Here is a 19,427-nt window from a genome sequence, read left to right on the forward strand (position 1 = left end):
CATTTCCTTATTCTGAACTTCCATTAGTTCTGCATCCCTCCAGATTGCATTACTGTTTATACCAAAACCCCACCAGAACCCTCTGCTGAAAGGGCCATGGAAATGCTTAAAAACACACAATATCAGGAAAAAAACTTTGCTTTCTGATTGTGGATCAAACATCTTTGTTAACAAAGTGTAACAGTGGAAACTTGATAGCACAGTATTTCCCTTAACACTTTAAACTTTAAACTTAATATATCCTGTCAAGGACAAGCCAAACACTCAGCTAACCCTTACAAGCCTTAGTTCCACCCTCTTCTAAGATGTTAGGATACAGGTGATAGATCAAATGGGAGGAAAAAAAAAATGCAGATTAATGACAGCTGCTAGCAATAATCCTCATTCATAGAGCTGAAAAGAGGGCAGTAGATTAAAGTATCCACTTGAGACTCCTCATATGGTGGTCATTTCAGTCAAGACACAAGGACTTACAGATGTAAAGGGTTTCCTGCAGAGATGAGTTCTCTGGCAGGTGATTGTCCTACATCAGCCTCAGAGGTGTAAAGGTAAGACAAGACAATTTTGAGCCTGTTAGGTTCTTTTACCTGTACTAAAGAAGTTGATAATGATTGTATGAGATTTTCCAAGCTGATCTGATATGTAAGTTCAAGGCCAGCTATGTTCAGACTGAGTTATTTTTCTAATAAGGAGGCACCACTACTTGTTCTGCCAGTTAGGCAGAGCTTGAGTGAAGAGTAGTTGAGGTTCATCTTCAGCTGTAATAAAAGAACTTGGATGGACCTGGCATTGCTGTCACTCAAATATTCTGTGTTTTGACCATGAAACTCAGCAGACTTTGTCTCCAGCTTTCTCCTAATTCTGCTGTGTGCAAGAGGAAAGGCATCTTTGAACAGATTGCTCTCTTCTTGGAGACAATTTTATTTCTAAAGAAATACTGCCTGTATGAGACTTGAATGAATTTTTCTCAAGTTAGTTAAAGCTGTATTCTATTCTAATAACTTTTTAGTGATCTGCAAATGTTCTTTAGTGAACAACTGCTGTGGCATTCCATGACTGAGCAGGAGTAATTGAACTAAAATTACTAAGGTGGGGGGGATGCTTTACAACAAGGGGGGCTTTTATACACACTGTTTTATCAAATGCTCTCTATCTCTTCTAAATACATTCAGCTGTGGGAAAAACTGGCATTCAGGGGGTTTCCATGACAGCAGCTGAGGTAAAACTAGCCCAGCTCTTCCAAAGGTCGCTCACTGAAAGGCACTGATCAGAGAGGCTGATTTGGCAACGTGATTATGGGAGAGCAAAGAACAGGATTGCAAGAACCACTGGTTATCACAACCAAGGAGAAATGCAGTACAGGAGGAAGGGGAAGAGGCTGCAAGTCTGTGATGGCCAAGAATTACAGGGGCTCATGTAAATTGCCTCATAAAGGCATAAACACATATTAATGGTATGTGACAAAATAAGCTCTTAGACAAAGTGCTGTACTCTAAAAATAGAGGGACATAGGAGGCTGACTTGCATTATAAATGCAGAGATTAAGTGAAAACAGTAAGTTTGTTTGGGTCTGGTCACAGCATCAAATAGCTGCCTTGATCCCAATAACTGCTTGTGTGTTTTCATTCCAAGTCCTGATATGCCTGAAATGCTGCTAAAACCAAACCTGCAGCACTTGCTGTCTAGCACTGACCTTTTCCTGCTACTCAAACATGGATCATCCTGGACAAATTAAGTTAGCCCTCTGTTTTGTTCTAAATGTTAGTTAGGAAACATCTGCCTGGGATTATTCTTCAAATTCATTCCTTAGTTTTCCTTTTTAGACCAGGAGCTGCAGAGGAATTAGGAGCTAAAGGCACCAGCTGCTTTGGCTGCCAGTTCAGTGGGAGCAGTTTTTGATCCCTAAGCACTTCATCAATTTGCTTCTACTTCTCAGTCCTCAGACAACATAAGGTACAGCATAAAGTTTTTGATCTCTGACATGGGCATACTACCTGTATTTGTTACAAAGCAACTACAAGTAATAGCTCAGGAAAGCCACTGAGAAAACTACAAGGCAGGAAATGAAATATTACAAGCAACAAGTTGAGACATCCACATTCATTATGTTGAATAACCATACAACCTTATGGATAATTCATTACATGCTTTTACATTCAGATAATTAGTACATGATTACCAGAAGAAATTTCTACTTGATTAAACAGCTTTCAGCCTTATGAAGCACTTTTACCTGCAAAGGAAGTAGAATGCTCCAATTACAAGAACTCCTAGAAGAAGAAGGGAAGCCAAGAAAGCTGCAAACAGGTCACCTTTTGTTTGGGACTTGATGCTGGGCAGCAGAACCTCCTCACAACGGGCTCCTGTGTAATGCTCAATACACCTGGGAAACCAAGTGGTATTAGATTAGATGGTAAATTGTCACTTAATATGGAAAGCTTCTTTTGCTCTTAAGCGGGGAGAGAACTGTTATGACATAATTCAGAGTTTGTGTTTGCTGTGCAGCAGCTTTTCTTACGGAATTTCACCTCCTATTTCTGGAGCAAAGGGAATTGGGCACACTGGGCACCAAGTTTACACTCTGATCCATACTGCTTTCATATATTAAATTTAACACATTCATTAATTAATTAAATCTACCTCTCTAGTGTTAACTGTGTCATCCCACTGGTTCTCACACAGTAGCCATGCTTTCTTTTCCCCCTTTCATGTAACTTTTAGCTTCCTTTGTTGCAGAGCTATCAGGTAAATAGATCCAGGAAATGGGAATTCATTGAGACACAGTACACCTGAAACTGCACAAGTAGTTTATGCAGGGTAATAATTCATGCCAGGACATGTTACGTGCTTGGTGAATAACCCTCTCTTAGAGAGACCCAGGTAAGTCTTCTCTACTGTGCTTATTTTATGTATTAAGCTTCTGAAAACTTCTTCTGAAGAAAGGATTAAAATGGATATGGTATTTTACTGCAGTAAAATGGTATGTTTTAGTAAAAACAAATAAAAGTGATGGCTTAGTAATTTATATTCAGTCAAAAATAGATAGGTTGAAGCTAAAATGATCTTCATTAGTCTTGTATTTTGCACTTACTCTGCTAAGTTTTCTTTTGCAGAAAGAAACAGAAAATGGAACGCTCTTCTTTCAGTAGCTACATTCTGCATGTATTTTTTATATATGTAAATTTGCTTCCCTCTATTTGTATTACTAAAGATCTCGCTCCTTCTTGCTATTTCTGGCACTGAAGTCATAATAATCTGTGACATAAGCAACTTCAGGCTCCAGCTGAGAGAAATGGGCTGAACTCTGTAACACACTTGAAGTTCTCCACTGCCATTGGCAGCTGCAAGGTATAATTTCAGATGAGGGATAAGAAGGCAGAGTGGGGAGGAACTGCCAAAAAGGAGAAGTGTCTGGGATGTGTAACTAAGACAAAAGGATCCCTGTGAGCTTTCCCCTGTGGAAGCTTGATGTGACTCCCCTCCACTTTCTGTGCATTATGGACAATATTTCAGCACTGTTGGTCTCAGCCATTGCACAAAGAATTGCTACCCCTTCTTTCAATTCTTTGTCTTTGGAAATATAATGGAAGATTGAGACACTAAAAAAAAAAATCTGTTTAATTATCATCATATGTTAAAGCTGTGCAGCTGATCAAACTGCCAAGGACAATGGGAGACTTTTCCAAGTTATGATGTGTCACTGCTGGGAGAAGCAAGGGCAGGCAGACTGCTCTGATTGCTTGAGATAATGTTCCAGATATTTACTGTAAGTGTAGTGGCTTTTCAGTGGCCTATTTCTGAAATACTGTAGAATACTTTAAGAATAGAAGTGTAGTCTGAGTGGGAGCATTGTTCTCCAGCAAGGGAGAGAGAAATGCTTTGGAGAGCTGAATAGAGTAACAGGGATAGAAAATGGAATATGAAATTCATAGAAGTATTCTTGAATACCAATGAAAACTGGAGAATAATGCAAGGCTAAAATGATACAGGAAGAAAAAAAAATAAATAGGTTTTGGCATCGAATTAAGGCTCATGGAAAAGTTCTAAAGAATGAGTGTAAAGGCAGTAAGTCAGTAGCCTAAAGAGCCAAAGGAAGCAGGAGGAAGAAAAGACAGTCCTGCTGCAGAGATGCACACAGGATCAGGTGCAGGGTGAGGGTCAGTGGACTGTCCTGAGAAGCAGAGGTGGCAGGATCAGTGCATGGAAGTTGTATTCACGTGCTGCAAAAGACCACAGGGGAAAAAAAATTGGGAATGTGATGACAGCCTAGAAAAAAGGTCACTGAGGCTGTAGCACTTCCTACTAAACAAAAAACACAACCAGCTGCTTGAGGTAGTCACAAGTCTTTTAAGAGGGAAAGGAGCTTGAAGGCCTAAGGCTCTAAGGGGAAAGCTACAGCAGTAAGAGTGCAAGGTTATAGCAACAGGAGAAAACCCTGCAGTAGAAAAAGCACATGCAAAACTTAAACACCCTGAACCTCTCCTGCATGGATGTAACAGAAACAAGTTGTAGAAACATGATTTTCGTGACTAGCTAGTTTGATGGTATCTGTTTAACTGTGAGCAGTGGATTAGGGATTACAAACTAGGCTGAGCTGCTGACACATTTGCTGGGACTGATTCCATGCTATGTAAAAATTGCTGCCATAAAACCTAAAAATTACATAGGTGTTCACAGATATAGGAAAACTGAGATGAAGTACCTCTGGGTTACATTTAAATAAACAAAATTACAGCTAATGTGACCTTAGCAACAAACTGTGCTGCAGTCAGGGCATTTCTGAAAATCCAGATGTTCAAATATTGGCTTGCACGAGCTTTTATGAAGTCACCTGTCCTGATGTACAAATAGGTGAAGGCCCCATGTTAAAGATAGAAGCCACTGATGCTTTAAGATAACCAGGAAAGGTTTCCTCTGCAAGTCCTTTCCTAAATTTGGTGAGAAACTAAAGACTTCTGTAATTAGCAGTGGAACTCAGTCAAAAGACCTGCTTATCCTGTAGCAGAGCTCCAATAATTCCAGTGGAGTTCCATATGCAATGACTGCAAGCGAGTCAGACACAGAGTGACTCACAAACATGTGGGCCATGAACACAAATCCATGGTATCTGTATCAAGCCTTCTAGAGGTAGTCAATCTTACTAGACATAGCCTTAAAAGCCAGTAGCTTTTAAGATAAACTCCTAATTTATCTTGTTTATAATGGATGCCTAAAATCGAGCCCAAGTTCGGAGCAGCTGTTAAAAGGGCAGGCACTGGTGCATCTGCACTTGAATGAACTGGGGCCAAACCAGAGCAGCCTGGTTCTAGGCTGGACTAAGAGTGAAAGTAAGACTCATAAAGTCCTGTGTGCCCCAGGCCAGGTGTAGCTGTTGCAGAACATCAGCCCCGTGCTGTTATCCTGCTGCCTCAGCACGTGCTCCCTGTTGCTAACCGGCCCTACTATGTGGCATCCCGAACTCGATTTTTAAAATGGAAAAGAGGTCTTTCCCCCTCTAAGAAATTAGAATTTCTAATTCAATCAGAGGGGAAGTACAGCAGCCTTCAATGTCTGAGGGAAATCTGTGACTAAAAGCTCCCATTTTCAGAAAGCACCCAGATTTGTGCTCTCCTAGGTGCCTGCACACACAGGCACACCCACCCACGCCTCCTGCCAGACGAGATGAGCCAGCCTTAAGCTGTTGTATACAAACATACTACAGGAGCTGTGCTACACACAGAACACCAGCAGAGGTAAAGAAATCCAGGGGATATTAATCAAAACTACCCCTGTCAGCATCAGTACAAGGTGCAAGTGAATAGACTGCAATGCATATGATGCCAGGAGATGACCAGAGGGTCTGCAATTCTGTTGCTCCCCTAAAATCTGACTGGTAACTAAAACAGAAGCACAAAAGTCTTGCAATAACAGGAGGCACTGCTGCTGTCTCTTTGCAGATGCTGTTCATGGGGCAGTGCAAGGCATCCTCTGCCCCTGAGATTTAGTAAAAAGGTGAGGTTTCTTTCTCTGCCAGACTCCAAGGGGGGCAACTTAAGGAAGTATCTGACAGACTTTAAAATGGAAGTAGGATTTGAGTTAAATATGCACCTGGATTCTCACTGCACTACATTACACTGTAAGGGTGCTGAGTTCAGTTTTTGTTTGGTCTTCCTTTAGTCAGGAAAATCCTGGATGCTTCTTGGTATCAAAATTACTTTCATGTAAATACAAAGCTCTAAGCAGAAAAAGCTGAAAAGTTATCTGCTTGTCAATGGAACTCACATTCCCTGGCTGATAACTTCAAAATCAACATAATCTTCCATCTGTAGCAGGCTCCTAAAGTTGTCCTAATCCATAAACTATAAGGACATCTAGTAAGTACAAAAAAGAACTTAAAGCCAAAGTGAATAAGCAATACCAAAGTTAATTGGAAGCCCTAAGCAGGTTTTTTAAAATTTTTGCATTTGGGGGAGTTTGAAAACTGTTACTCTGAAGTTGAATTCATATACAAAGAGAGTAAAAGAAAATGCTCCTACTGGAGAGAAGTTGAAAGAATTGATTCTTTTTCCCTAGAACCCCCTTAGCCATGTGTTTATATGGCAAGCTTTGCCATATCTGGCAGTGATATTCATTCTGATTGCTAACAGTTTTCAAACACATAAGGTAAGGAGATCATTCACTGTTGATTTTGTGTGTACTGCCCTGTGAAGCAGAGGAGCTATGTTTGTGTGGTCTTATACCATCTGTATTTTGCTTGAAATACAGAAAGCATGCTCTCAGAAATCTGCCAAGTGTAAGAAAAAAATGCAAGTACCAGAGCACCCCCTCAGCAAACAAAATCTTGCCCTTATTCTGCACTGCCTCATTTAATGCCTGTGGGACAGCTGTCATCGGGTGCTGAGTAAAATGCTTTCAGCCTTGTGGTTCCTGAGACACCTGAGGCAGCTGCTCTCCCATCCTTCTCTGTCCTGCTGCCTGTTTGTTTAGCACATTTGAGTGTTCTGGGTTTGAAGCTCAGCTGGTTTATGGTGCCAGGTGTGCCTTTTGCTGCTGAGAATGTCAACTCATTGTTAGGAAGGCAATGAGGGAAGGTGGCAGCTGAGCAACTTCATGTTTTAGCACACATCAGCTGTGTTTAAAATCTGCTGATGTGGCACAGGAAGAGGGGGTCAGTTAATGTCTGTTTCTATTAAATATCTACCTCATATAGGTCCATTTCTGAATTATGAAATTAACTTAAATTCCAAAGGTAAACAGTGGCTCTTAATTTGTTAGTATGCATAAAAACACAGATTTCTGAAGAATTATGCATTTTCCTTAGTTACATGGGTAAATTACTTCCAATGATGTTGCATCTTACAGCACAGCACGTTTGTGTAACCAAGTAGCATATTAAGGCAAACGTTTCAAGGTAATTCTATTTGCCTGTTCTTTCTCCATCTCCCTCTTTTAACTAACAATCATCCAGCCTTGGAGTCTAAAAGTGATTTAAGTTTTCTTTTGGTGGGAGATGATCATTTGAGGACACTTGGGAGAGCTTTGGGTGGGATTTGGCAGAAACCTTCATCAGAGAAACTTTGTGCAGCCATGTGATGATGCAAGTCTTGAAGCTCCAAAGCACCAAATATTTCCTGAATTCTGCTGAATCGTGATGCATTTTTTTCCTGTTGTTTCTATTCACATCGCTGCTGATTACTAAGATATCTGTGTGTAAACAAAACCTTTCTCATCTATAATTAGCCTCCTCTGACTGATTAAGGAACATGCTTAGAATGAGGACATGCTTAAATAGAATGCTGCTATTTAAACCATCTAACTTCATAATCAATCACTAGATAGAGGGGAAAAAAATAGTTGGTAATTTAAATGCAGTGAGATTGCCTGAGTATAACAGAAATGCTCTTAAGATGTTACTTTTCTGCTTCAGCAGATTATAAAATCCTATGGCACCTGAACTGCAAATGACTTCATTTGGAGCTGTTAAAGTGGAAATTATCTATGCTGACTAGTTTGTGCTCCTGAAGGATGGATTGTTCTGAGGATTTGTTACTTCATATTTATAGTTATTGCATCAAATACATCTGCCTTGTAACACAGTTTAGCAATAGCTGAGAGGGGGCTTTGAAATTGTGTAACTGATGCTATTTAGTTTAACCACTTTTTATTTAAGTATTTTAATGTCAGTAATATGGGATTCCTTCCAGAAAAAAAAAATCAGCATGTATTTCCAAATGTCCTGCTTTTTGTGTGTGTGGTATTCATTTTCTGTCACATAAGATTGCAAGGTTTAGCAGTGAGATTAAATCACCATCATCCAGCACTTTGGAGCTCTGGCCTCCCTGATCTGATTCACTGGGACACTGGGCAATGACAGTGATCTGCTGTGTGTATTTTTCAATGAGCATTTATCACAAAACTGCCTCTTTTCTCCTCATCCAGCTAAATGAGTTTACAGGCTCGAGCTTAAGGGTTTAAATTGAACTGTCCCAAACAAAACAAAGAGATGTTTTAATTAGGCATCTGGGAAAAGATTTTGTTTCCTTCTTCAACTGTTTTATCTGGTTATCATTAGTTATAGGTCAAGATGGAAGAGGGAGCAGAAGTTGCCATAGAAGCAGAAAAAGGTAATATCCCTAAGTGCATGTAATATTTGTCTGAATGCCTATTATTTTGTTAAGTAAACCCGTTAAATCAATCATCATTTATTTTGATGAATGATAACTCAGAATTAGTAAATGAACCGTGAAAAATGGGAATTCCATTGAGCATCTTATGCTTTGGTAAATGAGAAAATAAAAAGATGGGGCTGTATTCGTGCAGGAAATGTATCCACATGCAAAATCCAGGAAGTGCTTATTTTCCAATGGGCTTCAGGGACAAGAATGGTTCTGTTATGGATTGGTGTAGGAAGTATCTGCATTTGCTGCCTGGATGTTTCTTTTTCAGGTAGTCTTTGGCTGTCACTGTGAAGCTGAGTATTTCAGCAAGATTCAGAGAACACAATAAGTCTTGAATTACAGGGGGTTTTCCCCCTTGAAAGATGGTATTATTTTTGTGTCTCCTCATTTTGTTCATGGTAGGCCATTCTACGTTACAAAAATGTTTGTAATAGAATTCATCTGTAAGAAAGACTGGGGGTGTGCTTTGCCTTTCCGAATGCCTTTCCTACAGTCTCTCTTCCATGAGGCAAAGGGTATTTTGTTCTTTCTGTATTGTAATGAGGGAAGAGCTGTGGCTCTAAATATAGACCCCATCCTGAGTGCACACGTAACTGAGCGCTGTTGCATCTGCCAAGCAAGTATAAACCAAGTATACACATTTATTTTTCTCATATTGTCATGGCTCTGCAAGCTTGGAAAGTAATAGGTCTTTTCTTTTGGATAACATTTTAACAGTGATTTCTTAAAGAAACGAAATGGTCTTTAGACAGCTACTGTCCAATACTTAGACACACAAACTCCAGTTTGACTGACCTGCAGAATGGACTGGACACGGTAGGAATCATATAACAAATCCCTCCATTCAGACAAAAAGATCCATAACTGGTGCCACAGAGTTCTTCATGATCTTAAAAATAAGACCAAAACAAACACTGAGAAAAACAGAGACTTCAAAACCAAAAAAACCCCACCAAAACAAACCATCACACAAACAAAACCACCCCATGAACAAAACGGGTACCGGTCTCGCCCTCCAGGCCAGCAACACGCAGCACTATCTTCCAGAACTGTTTCATGTAACAATAAGCAGAAAAGATCACTAACTTATCACCATATCAGATGTGAAACACCCAAATTAGATAAATAAATCAAACTTTTGTCTGGCAGTGAGAGGAACTTCTGAATTCTCTGTTAGCTCCTCTGCCGTTGTGACCGCTCACCGCAGCGAGCAGCGATTCACACGATGACCTGTGGGAAGTCTGCTCTGTCCTGTTCCACTGGCACAAACTATCCTCATCTTCACTGCCTTCTGTGAGAGACTCAGCCAGCACAGATGCACCCAGAATAGTCTCAGGTGTGGGCCAGCACACCCTGAGACTGCTCAGGGCTGCGTGAAGAGCTGAATCGCAGCCCACCTGGGCACCACCGGCTCTTCCCACCCCGGTTCTGGGTGACCAGAGGAGGGGACAGCCTGCCCAGGGTCACTGATGTGCTACAAAGTCATTTCCACACATCTCAGCAAGGCTTTTCCCTGACTCAACAGGCTTCTTGGGCAAACTGTTAGTGTGTTAAACATAATTAGGAATTGTGTAGCACCCCAGTGCAGGACACTGATGTTGGCACTTGTGGCAGCAAGTTGACCATTTTGTGTTTAAAAAGCATATCTAACTGTACCACTTCACTCTCTCTGAGAGCAGTCTAAATTTGGGATTTGGACTGCATATATTTAGGACACATTTAATGCATCAGTAACTCATTTTATATATATATATATATATGCATATATATATTTTTATATATTTCTTCCATCTTATGAAACCACAGTATCTCAATCAAAACAAAAATAGAGCAGTCTTCTGACATCACAAGGGTGAGAATCATGTGTTACCTCACACTTTTAAGTGTTCTTGTTGTTATTTCTCCCAGAAGCTCTGAAAATAAGAACTCTGCTGTCTCACTATTTATGTATAGAAGACATGGTCTATACAAAATACAGTGTTAAGAGTAATCAAGATTTTAGTTTTCTTATTTGTCCTTCGGGGAAAAAGAGTTAGGGTTCCCCTTTATTCCTGCAGAAAAAAGTGAGCAGTGTGGCCATAAGACATCCTACCTTAGAGGGAGTTTCTGCAGCTCTGTATGTAAAATAAAACTGACTTTTCCGAGCGTACCAGAGAGGCTTAGCTACTTCTAACTCTGTGCAACAAAACCATTGTGCATCCTGCTATCCCCTAGGCAATCTCTAGCAATTCCACTCTCCCTTTTTTCCATACATTCTTCCATTTCTGTGATGGCACACTGGTGTGGGAGTGTGAGTCAAGTCCTTCTGTTAATTTAAGATGAAGGCAGTTATACCCCAGTGCCCAACAGGAATTCACTGTTATCGAAGTGTGTGCAAATTGCAACTGGACCTTTTTGCCTGTGTGCAGATAAATGAGGGAGCTGGAGGAGGGAGAAGAAAGGCTGGAAGGATTGTTCATGTTTGACCTTGTTGCACAGAAATGTGTGTTCTGCCCTACCTTGTTAGAAGTTAAATGGAAATTTATTTTAACTCCGAAGCTTTCTGTGCTTGTCTACTGGCAATTCATTTCCTGCAAGTTCGCTGTTAAAAGACTAACAGCACAATTGCAATGGGAATAAAATGGGCACAGAAGAAAAACAAGGAGCTTTTTAAACAAGAACTACAAATTATTTGATTTTAGTCTATTCAAACCTGACAGTGGACCTTCTGTGGGAGTGTAATTCAATTGAATCCTCTGTCAAATGAAGAGAGGGTACTGAACACACGAACACCGTATCAGGATATCCATACAATTATAAAAATCAACTGGGGAAAAACAAAACTCTCAACGTGCTCTCAACTCTGTCAAGTGTCTGAGGGAGTTAATTGTTGAAATTCTACCAGATGGAAAAGCAAGATGATAGAAGGTAGGCCCCACAGAAAAATCCTTTTACACAGCTCATGGGAAGGTTTCAAAGAAATTCTCATGAGAATTAACGAGAATTTGTTAACCTCTTTAAAATCCTGCCCTCAGGTTCTATTTCTTTTCTTCCTCTCCATGCAGAAACAGAGCTGGCCCCCACGGGCACAGTGGCAGAGTCCTGAAGGAACCTCAGATCCTGGAGTCGCTCAGGGCTGGGAACATCTGGGACGATGATCCCTGGTAAGGGGTGATCTTTGCATTAAGGCCCAGCTCTGCAGCACACCCAGGCACTTCTGTTCTGCCAAAACACCTCAGGCACTCTGCCTTAGGCCTATTAAAGTGAGAGAGGTGGAAAGAGAGAACAAGAAATGCCCAGGGAGCCTTTGAAACCTTTCTGATTGTAATTACAGACAATTTTTCTATAGGCTATTCCTCTCCAGAGACAGACTTTTTTCCAATCCTCAGGGGAAAATGGTAACTTTAATTTTACCGGTGATGAGAAACTCGAAGAAACCTCTATGTCCATCTAGATCAGGTGCCCTTTTTTCCCAGCCTTCTGTTCTTTTCAATATTTTGTGTATTAATCTTTGCTACTACTTAGTGAAAGTATCAGAGTAACAAAGTAGGTGTCAGAATTACAAAAGGCAATAAAAGAAAATTCAGGATGCTTTAACACAAGAAAAAAAATATTACTAGAAAATTATAATCCAAAAATAGATATTATTGTACTCTATACCTACTGTACTGAAATAGAGTAGCTTGCAGCAAATTTCCAAACCACAGTTCTGTATTTATAGACAGGAAGGTGTGAAAGCACCAGTTTATCCCTCTAAATTTATAGTCAGTGATGCAAAAGAATATACTGGAGAATCAGAAGGGGTTCAGTACAAAACCCAATTACATTAGCATTGGTGAATGTGTTATGATTTTTCATGAGGTAAGTCAATACATTATATTAATCTAAAAATGCAAATTGTATGCTTTGAAAGTCAAATGTATACTACATTCAGACTCCATAATCAAGATAGAAAAGTTTAACAAGTCAAGTGATGAGGGGAGATTAAAAAAATACAAAAGATTTAGCTTTTAAATTAACAGAGCTCTATGTATGTTGTACATGATATATATCTGTGTATTTTGATACATCCTTCTATATGTGAAAGATTAAAGAGGAGTAAGACACAAAAGTTATTTTTTTACAAAAAAAGTTGAATTTGGTGGAAGGAGAAGCGAAGAGGAATAAACCAAGGTTGTTCTTTCTTAATGCTAGACTATCAGTACTTAAAACTGGCTCTAAATACACTTATTCCTAATTATTCTTTTTGAGGACATGCACATGTCCTGGTTTCAGCTAGGACAGAGTTAATTTTCTTCCTAGTAGCTGGTACAGTGCTGTGTCTCTAAACTTGCCTGTTCTGCATTTAAACTTTTGTAACCTGACTGTCCCAGCTATTAAAACAAATTCAGGCTCAGCACCCCCTTAACTCTCAAAGAGCCAAGCCAGCCTTGATAATCCACACGTTGACTCAGCTGTCTTGCCTGGTCCAGAGGCCAAAACACTGGAGTGTCTAATCCTGAACTCTGCTAACACAAAAAAGGAAAGGGAGAGGAGTGGGAAATGTTGACAGGAGATAAAAGGGGGCTGATGCTTCCTCGCTCATGAGCAACTCTGGACTGTGTGATCAGCCACAAGCTGTGAAACGTTAGGATTGATCAAAGCAAACATCTCCTTACAGGATTCCTACCATCAGCAGCTGAACTCGAGTGAGGGATGGCAGCTCTGCAGAGCAGTTGTGACAATCCCAGCTCCCAAATCCGAGGCAGTATTAATGAATTCTAATTATACATGGATGTGTATCCAGGCAAAGACTTGGAAGAAATTACCTGTTCGCATATTATTCCGACACCAACTTTTATTCTTGGTCAGAGGCTGCTCTTCTAAAACAGCACCTGAAGGCAAACATGGAAGTTGAGCATGTCATTTTTAAACCTGGTGGTGACTTTTCCCCCCGAAGAAACAGTGACTGGAATGCAGCTTAGTGTTGCTGCTGAGACATCTGTTGCACTGTGACAGTAAGGCACTGTTAGCTCCATTAATTCACACTTAATGGCAAACATTCAGCTCTGCTCTGCTCTGCTCTCGAGTTCAGTGAATCCCCAAAGGCAGAGTAAAACCAAATTCACACTGAAGCATATTTAAACAATGAATGCTTTTTTCCACACTGCCATGCTTATTCAGAGTTGTGGTACCTGTGCATTTAGGCAATCTAATTGACTGTTTCTGGCCAGCTAATTAGATTGGCATTTGAACCCTGAAAGACAGTGCACACAACTGAACCAGTCCTCAGACTGGTGATTATTCAGTCAGGTAAGGTCTTGGTGGTAGAATTCTTGCATTCCACAAACAAGAACTTCCCAATGTGTCATTTCTCACAGAGATTCTCTGTGTGTTTCAGTTGAGTGTTTCTTGTGTCTGGATGTCAGGTGAAATTAGTGATACAGGCTGTGAATTTACCAGAACTCAGCAAGGTCAAGGTTTGTACAATCATCTTTAAAATCTGGAATAGAAACTCTCTGACTGGACAGAAACCAATCTTCACTTGACAATGCTAATGAAACTTATTCTGTAGATATGCCAACTCTATAGCCACCTACCCTTGCTATATTCTGTTTTCTTGTTAGGTATAATCAAAGTTTACCGTACCAAATAGGTTACTAAACAAGCCTAACGTAATAGATCATCTTATTTTTTCATGTTTGCTCTTTTTTCTTAATTACACTTTAAAGTGTACATAAAGCAGTTATTTAAACAAACTGCTCTATACTGGAAGGAAGAATCTTTTTCCCATTAAATGACCAAATAAATTGTCAGCTTTACGAGGAATAACTGCCTATCCTTCAGCTTTCAGGAACAGAAACCCAGCTTTCTGTAGAGGCCCATTTCAGAAGGTATAATGCATTTGTACTTACTTTATGAGCAGACAGTGCTGGTTCTCACGGGACCTCAGGTGACTTCTCTAGTTTTCAAGTGTCCTGTCCATACAGGAAAGTCTGAAGTGGCAGTTCCCTGTGACACTGGGCTGTGACAGCAAGGTCCCCTCCCAAAGGCGTCCTCTTGAGCAGCCTCAGATACACAACCTTGGTGTGCACAAGGAGAACAATTAACATTGCACAGAGAGACAGGTGGACAGGAGTCACTTCAGAGCTAAAATCCTGGGTTTAAAAGAACTAAATCATCCTGCAGACAGGTTTCTCCTGCAGTCGAGATCTGGGCTCTGTGTGCTGTGAGAAAGGGTTCACATTTACATACAGTGCAAAGACAAACATCCTGGCAGAGGCCAAGCACAGAAGGGGGGAACACCCTGTTATGCTCACAGAATCACTTGCATATTTTTCTAGGGTTGCCAGCACTACAGTTTATTGCTGAATTCAAAATACCCACATAGTCTAATTCACATAAATTGCATCATATATATATTTTACATGGCGGTCAAAAATCCGATTTAAATTTGTGTCTTATTGGAGCAAGCAGTCCTTGCTAATTTAGTCTCCCTTTTCACAGAAAGTTCCACGGAATGATATAATATCCAGTAGCTCTCATAACAGGAAATATAAACACATATATCACCTAAATTTCAGACTAGCTCCTGTACCAGATTTAATTAGGACAGGAGTCTTTGAATTGACAGAATAACTTTAGTTTTGCTACTGCAAAAAGGAGATCCTGCATCTCCTTTCCTTCCCCTTACTATCAGTATGCACCTCACTATCTCTGGTGCTGCTCCTGGTGTAGGTTGAACTTTTTCAGGAGATGCTTAAATCCAGTGATCTGGCAGAAGATCCCATGGGGGAAGCTGAGGTTTTCTACTGCATCAGTGTGTTTCATCACTGTCTGGACTAGTTCTAATTGTTACAGGTACTACCCACTGCCTACAGGCTGACTGCAGACAACCAGGCAGCTTGAGGAAAGCCATGGGACCACCACTAATTCTCTATTTTCAAAATTTGTTGCCTGCATGTTCAAAGAAATAGGGGATGGCAAAGGGAGGAGGTGAAAATACTTCCTCACCAACCCAAGGAGAGGTCTGGGTGTATGCATAATTCTAAGTTCTGAAAATAAGGATCACGATTTGGGTCTAAAGATGACTTTCCAAGGAGATGCTGCTGACAGCATTCACAGTCATAGCCTTTTTTTCTTCTTTTTAAGATTGAAGAGTAAATAAATCATTAGGCAGTCATGTATTTACATGGGGTGCTGCACTCTGAACAGAGGTTCATGTATAATTGTCCTAAAAAGAACAGATTGGAGTCCCTATCTCATCAGAAATAGGATGATGTATTTAAAGAAAAGGAAATACTACCACAGAAATTGTTGCTGAACTCTATTCCAACCTATCTGTGCACTGAGATCATACTAGAAACACAAAGATCAGTTGTGCCTCTACCTTCCACTTTCCAAACTTCCACTTTTGTCTTCCTCCTAAGAGGCAGATGTAGCCCATGCTCTCAGAAAATACAGATCCAATTGTATGAGTGCTCAAATGTATCTTGCACGCATCTTGGGAGCTCCTGAAAAGTTACTCTGTGTATCCAGCTGGAGCATTTTAACCTGAAATTTAAAATAGAGCCTATTTTGCTCTGTGCCAGCTCGTTGAAAAAAAGCTTCAGATCGGCTCTACCCTTTCCCTCACATCTTTGCCACCTGAACTGGCATTAATAACAGCTGTACGTTGTTTGAAATGTTACAGTTTATGCATTTGGAAGTGTTTTGAACTCGCTAGGTTTGCCTTTGACTGAACCTGTGTGCTTTACTCCCCACAAATTTAAGTCAGAATGTGTGTTGTTGTCTCTTGGGCTTGTGTGCTTTCACTGGTTCGCTGGCCCAAGCATCCCTGAGATGCTCTAACCCCCAAAGATGGCAATTGTCAGTCTTAGTGAGCACAGGCAGAGAAAAAGCAAGCACTGAATTTTGTTTTATGGTTCTTTGTTATTCAAACATTCTTAAAATTAATCTCTGTGTAAACTCTCCCACAAGTTAAAGAAGATCATTTGGGTCACGTGGCTCTTTCAAAGATGCATCGTTTGTACATTTAGATTAAGCTGCACCTTAGAGCCATCTTCAAGAATGAGATTTTACTGCTTTATGTGTTCTTTTTTAAAAATAACAAAAAAAAAAAGTAAAATCTCATTCTGCACCAATACTGAGCTCAAATATTTGTGTTGTGAAAACAGTGAAGGGAAAAAGGTTTCAAAAATTGCTTAGTGGGCTAATTAAATATAACTTTCCTTCTGAGATGCGTCCTTGATATCTGTCAAGCAGTCAGTAACCTACAACCTCTTATTTTCTCCAGGAGCCAGGAACAGTCCTGAAGTCTTGTTAAAAGGAGTCTGTTTTTTCTCCTCTAGGTATAACTTCCCATCCCCTCCCCATCTGAAGCTCATAACTGATCTGAGCACAGAAAATCATCAGGTGTCAGAAAAAAAATGCCTGAAACAAATGAGGATCTGTCTAAGGAAGACTTCAAGGTGAGATGTTACAAGAAATCAGTGTAAGGACAATGTCTTACTCAAATTCACACCCTGAAAGTTTCTTTTAGGACGGGACAGCCACAACAGGAGGGAATTCTCACAAAAGGCAGAAGCGAAGGCAGGTCATAAATAGCTCACAAATCTCAGTGTGCTTTGACTGACAGGTTAATTTTTTTGACTACAGTTGTTCAAAATTCTTTCCATTACAGTTTTCTGAAATGACAACAAATTACTGAGTCCTCTTGTCTTAGAAGTGCCCACAGCAAAAACTTGGATTTACATTTTGATTTTATCCACTGAAGTATGTCTAGGATTAATTATGTACTACAACAGCAGCCTAAAACTCTTGTGGTGTTGAAATTGCAATTTGAGACATTACAGTGACTTTAAGGGGACACTTTCCATTCCTAAAATTTCCTAAGTAGTTTGCAACCAACTGCAAATTCCCATCAGAAACCCCAGTTCGGCTGTATGAGATATTCCTACAGACACTGGCAAAGCTACAAAGTTGAGCTTCTGTCAAATATAACTACTGTAGTCTGCAACAAATTTGTAATGTTGAGGTAGAGATTCCAATCTCCAGCCTGTGTGTGCTTATGTGAGGGGAATTTAATAAATTTTACAACACACTTGCATTAAAAAAATCACTATTAAGCTTGGGAAAAACCCCCCCACAACACTATTCCTTCATTCTTGCGTGCTTACTGATTTCTTCTGTGGCACTTTTGCTTCCAAGTTTATCCCTAAACTCTTGTAAGAAATCAACTGAAATTACCGGAATTTAAAGGCTCTCACTGCGTGGTTAATTTGTACTCGTACTCCCGTGGCAGATGCAGTGACCGCGCAGTGTCAGCTCCCCGGTGTCGGTAACCTCAGATCCAACAACCGGAACGCTAAAAATCCCTGTCACAGACCGGCGTGCAAGACAGCTCAGCACATGGTGACAGAATCACACCGACCGGTGCCTCTTAAATAATTCTGAGTTACTAAAAAATGTTTATCGTGAGAGTTTAGATATTTACTTTTACATGGCAGTCATCAGGAATCAAACGTAATTAGTGTTCATTATGCTGATTTTGATTTTGAAAGATTTATCCATATGGTAATATCGGATTGCTGTTGTAGCATAGGGGAGATAACTCAAACCCTGAATTCCAGTTTCGTTTATTTTGTCCATTTAAAGCACATTCTTAACCTTGGGCTGGTTTACTTCCTTTTTTTTTTTTTTTTTTTTTTTTTCTTTTGGTGCATTTACTTTTGCACTGAGTTAATTTGCTCTACTTAACCCACGGCTTACCGCAGCACAGGGGGTATTCTTAACTCTGCCGGTGTAATCTTTCTCAGACAAGCACCGGGCAATCTGCTGAATCAACGCAATCCCTAATCCGCAGGGTGTAATCCCGCAGCTGCTCGCTCCGGCGCCGTTATGTAATCCGGGCCGCGGCGGCGCCGCGCGGGGCGGCGATGCCGGGCCGGCTGTGTCGCGGTGTGTCTGTCGCTGTCGCTGTGTCTGTCGCGCTGTGTCGCGATGTGTCGCCGCTCGGGTGCCCGCGCGGGGGTCGCGCGCGCGCGCGCGGGGGGGCGGGGCCGCGCCCGTAGTACTCCAGCGCGCGCCGCCCGCCGCCGCCATTGGCCCCGCGCCGGCCGCGTGACGCGCGCGCGCGCCCCCCTCATGCTCCCTCCCGCCAACCCCCCCCACTCCCGCCGCGCTCCCGCGCAGCGACCCGCGCGCGCCGGCCCCGCGTCGCCAAGGGAACGGGAGCGGGAACGGGAGCGGGAACGGGCGGCGCGCGCGGGGCCGCGCGCGGGCGGCCCCCGTCCCTCCCCGTCCCCGCGCGGGGCGCGCGCAGGACGCCGGTGGCGCGGGCAGAGCAGGTACGTGAGGGGGGAGCCCCGGGGGGCGTGAGGGGAGCGCGGTGCGGGCCGTGCTCCGGCAGCGGGGCCGGGCCGTGCCCGAGCGGCGGGTCTGTGCCGTGCCCCGGCAGAGGGGCCGTGCCGTGCCCCGACGCAGGCAGCGGGTCGGTGCCGTGCTCGGTTGCGGGCGGCGGGTCGGTGCCGTGCCCCGGCAGAGGGGCCGTGCCGTGCCCCGTTGCGGGCGGCGGGTCGGTGCCGTGCCCCAGCGCGGCCGTGCTCGGCGCGGGTTCCCCGCTCGCTGCGCCCCCGGGGCCGGGCAGGGCGCCCGGCGGGCCCCCCCGCCGGCGGTGCCGCGGGAGCCGCTCCGCGCCGGGCAAAGTTTGGCGGCGGTGCCGCCTGGCCGGGGGCGCTCGGGACCCTGCGCGGGCTCCGCCGGGCCGGGCGGGCTGAGGGTCGCGGCCGGAGCGGCGTTACCCCCTCAGGG

The 19,427-nt window shown here is 42.3% G+C and overlaps 1 protein-coding gene across 3 annotated transcripts in view; it reads right to left on the reverse strand.

Moving 5' to 3' along the window:
- The window catches only part of NRG4 (neuregulin 4), a 50,049-nt gene that overhangs the window by 7,171 nt on the left and 23,451 nt on the right, over positions 1–19,427 (reverse strand). For 2 of the 3 annotated variants that reach the window (XM_050309787.1, XM_050309789.1), the window contains exons 1-5: positions 18,387–18,636; positions 14,531–14,698; positions 13,445–13,510; positions 9,453–9,546; positions 2,234–2,383 (exon numbers count right to left, since the gene is read on the reverse strand). In XM_050309787.1, coding sequence (XP_050165744.1) covers positions 2,234–2,383; positions 9,453–9,546; positions 13,445–13,454 — 254 coding nt within the window. In that variant the 5' untranslated portion in view covers positions 13,455–13,510; positions 14,531–14,698; positions 18,387–18,636. Of the gene's footprint in view, positions 1–2,233; positions 2,384–9,452; positions 9,547–13,444; positions 13,511–14,530; positions 14,699–18,386; positions 18,637–19,427 lie in introns of those variants that run through there. The other variant, XM_050309788.1, reaches the window with a different exon arrangement.

This window comes from Myiozetetes cayanensis, unplaced genomic scaffold (assembly GCF_022539395.1).
Source record: "Myiozetetes cayanensis isolate MyiCay16 unplaced genomic scaffold, myiCay2020 scf14, whole genome shotgun sequence".
NCBI lineage: Eukaryota > Metazoa > Chordata > Aves > Passeriformes > Tyrannidae > Myiozetetes > Myiozetetes cayanensis.